Source organism: Ceratotherium simum, chromosome 16 (genome assembly GCF_057802395.1).
Source record: "Ceratotherium simum simum isolate JZ-2026a chromosome 16, ASM5780239v1, whole genome shotgun sequence".
Classification (NCBI taxonomy): domain Eukaryota; kingdom Metazoa; phylum Chordata; class Mammalia; order Perissodactyla; family Rhinocerotidae; genus Ceratotherium; species Ceratotherium simum.
This window is the reverse complement of record NC_141915.1, coordinates 14,701,007-14,709,701: the sequence shown is the minus strand read 5'-3', so window position 1 is coordinate 14,709,701 and position 8,695 is coordinate 14,701,007. Positions and strand designations below refer to the sequence as shown.

The following is an 8,695-nucleotide window of genomic DNA, read 5'->3' as shown; positions in this document are numbered from 1 at the left end:
TTAGGGAAATTAATTGGGAAACACCAGTAGCACAGTAGAGATGCCAGAAATGGGCAATTAGTTCTAAAAGGGAAGCTAGAAGGAAAATTAAGCTAAACAATGACTGGAATAAAAGCTGGTAGGCAGGAAACAAGATGAGATAATGTTCTAGGTTAGAGACATGCTCTCCTACTGATAAGGGAACTTTAGGGTGAGGCATAACGATACGACTTGTATTTAGAGATATGGGTTGTCTTAGAGAGCAGGTTTGAGAATTGAGGGGGACATTTTACAGGGGAATTTCATATGGAATATTCAGGATTTTTTGATGTTGAAATAATATTTAGATTATAAATGCTTATCTCTTCAAAAGATTTGAAAGATATGAGGAAGGATAGGTGAGGATGATTCATTTTTGTGTCATAAGATATATCATACATGTTAATGGAGTTTTAAAATTTAAAAACAGGTCTGTGAGCTGCACACAGGGATTGTGTTCTCCAGAGTTACTAGAGAATACATGACCATACAGCTACCTGTCTCTCCCCTCTATATCCTATGGGATCTTTGTGTGATAGGAAACGAGCTAGCTTTTTGGCTTGTGGAAGCCCGATTGGAGAAATGAAAAGTCCTGATCTCCAGGCCTATTTTTATAAACAGACCAAGCACATCTGAACTTGAGGGAATCATATGATCCCCTGGGGTCGGGGTTGGGGGGGAAGTTCGCTGGGATATTTTTGGGAACCCAGAGTATAACCAACCTCTGGGATATGAACCTGTAATCATTCAAGTCTTCCCAGGTTTAACTTCCACCCAGAAAAGGGAGCACACTGTGACTAAAGTTGTAGTTTGTCAAGGGTGCTGGCCTAGCAGAACCTACACACCTATTACATATAATTGGGCAGAGCTTCTTTGGAAATAATAACTATAATCCCCTACAAAAAATTCTCATGCTCAGGGAGATAGAAGCAGTTCTGGACCTTCTGTCCCAGTTGCTGGCCCCAGAGGATTTCTCTTTTAGTCCAAAGAGAAAAGGAGGAGGTGACATTTGAGACCTCATCAAGCCAGTGACCTCCTCCCTGTAAGCACCCTCCAGAGGGCTCCCTGCACATCAGGGTTCCTGAGGCTGTAGATGATTGGATTCAGCATGGGGTTGATGACAGTGTTAAAAATTCCAACAACTTTATCCTTATCTGAAAGCTTGGCAGAACCTAGTCTCATGTAGTTAAAGATACCTGAACCATAGAATATGACAACCACAGTGAGATGAGACCCACATGTGGAGAAGGCTTTCTTCCTGCCCTCCACTGAGCGGATTCGTAGAACTGTAGCTGCCACATGGGCATAGGAGGTGACGATGAGAGCCATGGGGGTGCCTGCCATTATGAAACCAACAGCAAAGAGCAGCAGCTCATTGAGTTGGGTGCTGGAGCAGGAGAGCTGGAAGAGCTGTGGGAGGTCACAGTAGAAGTGATTGATCACATTGGGGCCACAGAAGTTGAGTGTGGATATGGCTATAGTGTGAGTCAGTGCATTGGTGAAGGCACAGGCCCAGCACACAACCACCAATTTCCTCTGGACTGGCGGGCTCATTCGAGGGCTGTAAGTGAGGGGCCGGCAGATGGCCAGAAATCGGTCATAGGCCATGGCTGTCAACAGGAAGCAGTCCACCCCACCGAGGAAATGGAAGAAGAAGAGCTGGGAGAGGCAGGCTCCATAGGGAACTCTATGCTTGTGGGACAAGAGATGACACAACATTGAGGGAACAGTGACAGTGATGCACCCAATGTCCAGCACTGATAGGTTCCCCAGGAAGAAGTACATGGGGGTATGGAGTTTGGGCTCCACAAAGATGGCTCCCAGGATGCTGAGGTTGCCCCCAACTGTGACCAGGTAGGCAAAGAGGAAGAGTACAAAGACAACTGGCCACAGCTCTGGTGTCTCCACCAAGCCCAGCAGGATGAACTCAGTCACGGCTGTCCCATTGGCCCCATATTTTGGCTGCATTAGTACCTGCAAGGAAACATCCAAGGAGGTAAAGAATCATTCCTCTAAACATATTTATTAAAAGAGAAGAAATACATTTCCTTCTACATGCTGAGCCCTCTGGTAAGTTTCCCATCCCCAAGTAAGGACTTTCCCACTCCTCAGACCATGTAACACTGTTAACTCTCTCACTACATTTACCTCCATAGCTTTACTACATTCTCAGGTGCTTGGACAAGTGACATCACCACTCTGGACCTCTCTCTCTCTCCCAGATGACAGAATCTATGTCTGGAGATTATGACTGACACAACCCTTAAGAAAATCAAATAAACAGAAAGTGTACTTCTGGTTTGGACATGGCAGACTAAATTTGGAAATTTCTCTTCTCAAAACTCATCCCTTCCCAAGACAAGCAGAAGAAGAATAAAAATACAGATTTATCTTCAAATAATTTAGTAAATATTCAATACTCTAATCCACAAACTAGATGAGAGGGCTTCAGGAATAGTGGAGATCAAACAGGAGAGTGGCAGGGAGAGAAAATCCATGCTGTTAAAATGCTAGACAAATACAGTTCTCCAAAGAAAAAGGTCACTTGCTAAGAAACAAAATCAAAAGCCTTTTTTGCAAGAATGAGAGCAGGGTGCATAGTATGGCATCACTGCCTTCTGTGACCCTGATTTGGATTCAAGAATCAGGGAATAGCTAATGGGCAACCTCACAGGCAAGCTGTATCTGCAGGCTATGGACATGGCATGAAACTGGAGGTGAGAGATAAAGAAAATAACCTACAACAGGGCTACAGTTACCTATCTACATTGATTACAGACAAGGACAAGCTAAAATAACTCACCCCTAATCTTGAATCATAAGATAAGTTTCTACTAGGCTAGAACATGATGTTAGCTGCTTCTGATACAAGGCTCCTGCAAATAGCTAATTCAGGAAAAACTCACTTCATTCAAAGAGTCAACGGATCTATACAAGGATTCCATAAACAAAAAGAAGGAAAGAAATAAGAAAAACAAATAGATATAATTCACTCCGTGTAAGATGGTTGCCATGCAACAGATGAAAATTGTGATCAAACATTTCAACATAATCTGAAAAAGCTTAAGGAAGCATTTTCCTCTATAAAATAAGACTACAAAGTAAAAATACCAGAACTGAGGTAAGAGTTGGTAAGAAGAACATAAAATACGAGCTGGAAGAAGATAGGAACAAATGTTTAAGAAATGTAAAGTTACGACAAAAAGAAAAACAAAATTAGAAACAGCACAATGGAAAAAATTCAGATACAGACAGGAACAATACTTACAAAGATAACAAAATGAAATGGAAAAAGAGAGAAAGTGATAGATGTAGAGATATAAAAAAGGAGATCCAGTGGCCCGCCAGGTGCGTGCTCCGCTGCAGCAGGCTGGGGTTCGCCGGTTCAGATTCCGGGCACGCACCAATGCACCACTTGTCAAGCCATGCTGTGGCGGCGTCCCATATAAAGCAGAGGGAGATGGGCACAGATGTTAGCTCAGGGCCAATCTTCCTCAAGAAAAAAGGGGAGGATTGGCATCGGATGTTAGCTCAGGGCTAGTTCTCCTCACAAAAAAAAAAAAAAAAAAGGAGATCCAAAAAAATGTAGAATTGGAATTGTCAAAGAAAGAGACGAAAATAATGGGAAAGAACAATTATTTGAAGGTAAATTTCAATCAAAAATTTTTTTCCAAAAAGAAGACAGTATTTGAATCTACAGATTGAAAATGGCCCACCTTGCTCTTGGAAAAATTCATGCAACATTCCAGCACTACTACATACCACTGTAATATTACTGGAAATCCATGATTTTTAAAAAAAGCCAGGCCAAAAAAGATCATGTCAATTTTAAAGGAAAGAAATTAAGCTGGCATCCCACTACTTTAAAGCAGCATTCAGAACTGGAATACGATGAAAAAAGTGCCTGCAATGCCTGTAAGAAAAGAAAAAGTGACCCCAAAATGCTGTAACCATCTGGACTATCATTCAAGTATAAGGTTAATTTTGCAAGGCAAGAATTCAAGGAATATTGTTAATATTAGCCACTCTTAAAAAATAAGACTTCACAGTTTTTTAGCAGAATTTTTTTAAAAAAGACTTCAGCCAATAAAGACAAAAATGGGAAAACCACAGAATATGAACAGGTAGTTAGTTTTAAATGTATTTAACTGTAGGACCAAAACTAAAACATTTGTGGAAATTATAGGCATAGAATAAAATGTAAATATTTTTCAAATCTGAAAAGGTAAAATGGTTATAATTAACAGAAAGGAAGAGGCGAGATGGGAGGAAGTATAGATGTGCTGATTTCCTCATACTCCATAGCCAAATGTTAAAAGATATCATTCGACAGAAGATTTTTAGGGCAGTGAAACCACTCTGTATGATGCTGTAGTGGTGGATACATGTCATTATAAGTTTGTCCAAACCCTTTGCATGTACAACACCAAAAGTGAACCCTAATGTAAACTATGGTCTTTGGATACTAAGGATGTGTCAATACAGCTTTACAAGTTCTAACAAATGCACCCCTCTGGTGAGGGATGTTGATAATGGGGGATGCTATGTATGGTAGGGGCAGGAGTATGTGGGAAACTTCTGTACCTTCTGCACAATTTTACTGTGAACTGAAAACTTCTCCAAAGTCTATTTGAAAACAAACAAGCAAACATTGCGAATGCTAAGCAGGAAAACAAAGACCCAGGGCTCCCTGATGATTTTCCTGAAGCACCAAATTAACAACCCCTTATCTCCAGACTTATTGTTTAAAAATGAATTTTCCATTTATTGATTGTTTAACATATCATTTAAACCTGATAAATTATTTACCATAGGTATAAGTACACAAACCAGTACCGAGGAAAAGATTAAGATAATATAATCAAACAAATCACATGGTATAGGAGAAAGAGAAAAGGGGGAAGAAAAGGAAATATACTAATTTCATCATTGCTTATACTAGGAAATTAATTGACAATGTCTAAAAATATAGAGTTTTAGAACTATAAGTTAAATTATTGCTATAAATGGAACCCCCAGAACAAGCCTTCCAAATTGTCAGAGTAAACACACATTTAAAACAAAGTGAAACAAACATAGATCTTACAATAAAAGAATTTTTTAAAACAGTAAAAGCAAAAAACACGACATGAAATGATAGAACAGAATTAGAATCATACATACAGATAACAATGAAATTGGACGAGCTAAGCTCATGTAGTAAAAGACAAGAATTTCATATTGGATCTAAAAATCCAGCTCTGCTGATTCCTAAATGTAGCCAAAGCAAAGTTAATCAGAAAGATTGAAAGGGAAAAAATACCAGTCAAATGTAAACGAAATAAAGCAGAGATCAAGATCTTAATATCAGATCAAATTGAATTCGAAAAGGGCATAAGCTAAATCAGAATAAAAAGAGCACTTTGTAATTATAAAGGTGCAAGAAGACGTAATAGTTATCAAAACGATGCTCCAAATACCTGCATTACATAAGGCGGAAAGTGCAGGATTTCAAGGAGAAATAGCCAGAAACAGGAGAGTAGTTAGTGAATTTTAAAGATTTTATTTATTCAGTTTTTCCCCCCAAAGCCCCAGTAGATAGTTGTACGTCATAGGTTCACATCCTTCTAGTTGCTGTACGTGGGACTCGGCCTCGCGTTGGACGGAGAAGTGGTGCCTCGGGGCGCTCCCGGGATCCGAACCCGGGCCGCCAGCATCAGAGCGCGCGCACTTAACCGCCAAGCCACGGGGCCGGCCCTAGTTAGTGAATTTTAGTGACTTTCAGTCCATAATAGAGTTAACTTGACAGAATAAAGTCACACTGTAAAAATGTCAATCTAATTATTCAAGACGTAGAGCTAATCGATACGTACACCTTTCCCGAGTGCCCATGAAACATTCAGTCCCCAAAAGAGCACATATAAACCAGAAATTCAGTAAATTCCAAAAGAATAAATAATACAGGCAATAATATTTAATCAAAAACTAAGTTAAAGAAAATAATTTTTTAAAATAAATACCAATATTTAAAAAAATCCTTGAGAAACAGTTGGACCAAAGAGGCAATCAAAACTAAAACTGAAGAATCTCTGGGGGAGGGGAAAAAGAAGATCATGAAATCAACACACATTAGAACATATGGATTATCACTAAATCAGCGTTCAGAAGAAAATTCATGGCCTTAAATAAATATATTAAAAACAAAAAAGAAAGAAAATTGATTAAATGATCAAATCAAGAAATTTAAAAAGAACTATAAGAAAAATAGTAATGGTAAAAGCAAAACTCGATTAGAAAAGAGAAAACAGAACTAATAAACAAGTTCAAAGAGATCGCTTTTGGGTGGGGGGAGGGGGAAATGAAATTAACAAATTTTAAATTAACACAGTCAAGAAAAAGGAAGAAAACACAATTCTATAAAATAATAATTGATAAGGGAGAAATAATCACAGTTACATTAAAAGATAAAAATCTACTTAAAAGGTCACTGTTCCCCCATCTATGCAAAATTTTTTTAAAAAATTGGACAAAATGGACAGGGTTTGATGAAAGTATAATTTATGAAAACTCATTCCAAAAGACATGAAAAATTGAATCAGGTTAACTACTATAGAAAAAATAGAGAAAGTTATTTAAAAGCTAGAGCTACTCCATTCCATTATCCCACCACCAGCGTCCACCACCAGTTAAGAAATAGGGAAATTGTGTCAAATCTTTAAGGAATAGACTTCTCCAGTGTTGTTTAAACTATACCAGAATATTGAAGAAGGAGGAAAGTTTCTTAAATTAAGTTTATGGAGAGAGCATTGATACCTCAAATCACAAAGTATACCAAAAAAAAAAAAAAAAAAGAAAACAGAAAGAAATGTACAAGCAATCTCATTGATTGATATTCGTGTAAAATTCCTAATGAAATATTAGGACACAGCAACCAGAAATATAAAACAAAAAATTTTCATCACCAGTCGAATTTATCCAAGAATGCAAATATGGCTTAAAATTATTAAAAACGTTGGTATATTAAATTATATTATTAGATTAAGAGAGAAAAACATTATTCTATCTACAAATTTGAAAAGGCATTAGATAGTATTTTATCCATTACTGATTTTAAATATTGTTTTAAAATAGGAAGAATGGAGGTTTGCTTAACGGGAATCATAGAGCTATTTCAATTCCTTATGGGAAATACAAGAGGCATTCCCATTAACTACAAGAAAGAAAGCCTAATTACCTGTGATTTTATACACTTCTGGAAATTGGCCAAGGCAATTACACAGTAAAAAGAAACTAGGGTATAAAAATTGGAAAGGAAGAGATAAATCATAATTATTTGTAGTTAATAGATTATATATCTGGAAAAACAAGAATCAGATGAGAAATAACTACTATAAATGATAAAAGAGTTCAGCAAGATGCCTGGATTAAAAATTAATGTACAGATGTCAGTAGCTTACATGTACAAATACAAATTTTTTTTTAACAATTAGACCATATAATTGAAGAAAATGCCATGCTTACAAGAATAATCAATAACAATAAGAAAGATGATGTACTTCTCAGGGATTACATTTAACAAGGAATGTAAAATAACTTCATAAAGAAAACATTAAAATAAGCTGAAAATACAAAATAAGATTTGAACAAATGGAAAAATATGTTATGTTCTTGGACTGGAAGATTCAGTATCATTAAGACATCATTTATCCCTTAATAATCAATAAATTATGGCAATTCCCAATGAAAAAATGCCAATACGATATATTTTTAAAAGAAAAGCTGTATCTAAAGTTCATAAGAAAAACTAGCAAGAAGAGCATGTAGGAAAATTACAGTCACTAGCGAGGATGGACTAAGTGTCCCAGCTTTCAAACATATTACAAAACCACAACAATAAGAACACTTGCTACTGGCTCAAGAATAGCACGACAGAACAACGGAATGAAATGAAAATTCCCCACATGAACAAAATGAAGTATAACAATCATATGATTGTCTCAATAGATGCAGAAAAAGCATTAGACAAAATTCAACATCTTGCATGAAAAAAAACTCTCAACAGATTAGGTATAGATGGAATGTATCTCAACATAATAAAGGCTACAGATGACAAGCCCACAGCTAACATCATACTCAACAGTGAAAAGCTGGAATCTTTTCTTCTAAGATCAGGAACAAGACAAGAATGCCCCCTCTTGCCACTTTTATTCAACATAGTACTGGCAGTCCTAGCCAGGTTCCCATGATTATGCTGTGACCACTCCTTGCTCATAAATTCCAATAGGTCCTTCACGCACTAGGGGTGGTCTTAGGGATCTGGTCAGCCTGCCCAGTAAGGACTGGGTTCTGGGTGGGGAAGTTGAACACTGAACCTCCTCCCACTCACCCCTAACAGAGTCAGAAAACAAGCTTCATCTAAAACAAAAAGAGGGAATTGGTAAGAGCGCCTGGAAGAGGAACCTCAGTCTCTGGGTTATGGTCTCAGCTCTTCCATCACCTGAGATGTCATCCTGAAAAATCTCTTATTTTTGCTTTTGAGATCTTGATTGCTGCATCTGTAAGACCAGGAGGTTTGGCTTAATTAGTAACAACTAAAGTCCCTTCCCTGTGACACGAGAGAAGAGGGAGGAACATGAAGAACTCACCTTGTTATGACACAGAGGCCAGTGAGGTTCTGTGGAGAGGGATGTTAAGGGGG

The 8,695-nt window shown here is 37.6% G+C and overlaps 1 protein-coding gene across 1 annotated transcript; it reads right to left on the bottom strand.

The window, feature by feature from the left end:
• Positions 1 to 1,038: 1,038 nt before the first annotated feature.
• Positions 1,039 to 1,986, bottom strand: LOC106800056 (olfactory receptor 3A1-like). Its single transcript, XM_014789829.2, has one exon. The coding sequence runs from the start codon at positions 1,984 to 1,986 to the stop codon at positions 1,039 to 1,041; it is 948 nt and encodes a 315-aa protein (XP_014645315.1).
• Positions 1,987 to 8,695: the final 6,709 nt, after the last annotated feature.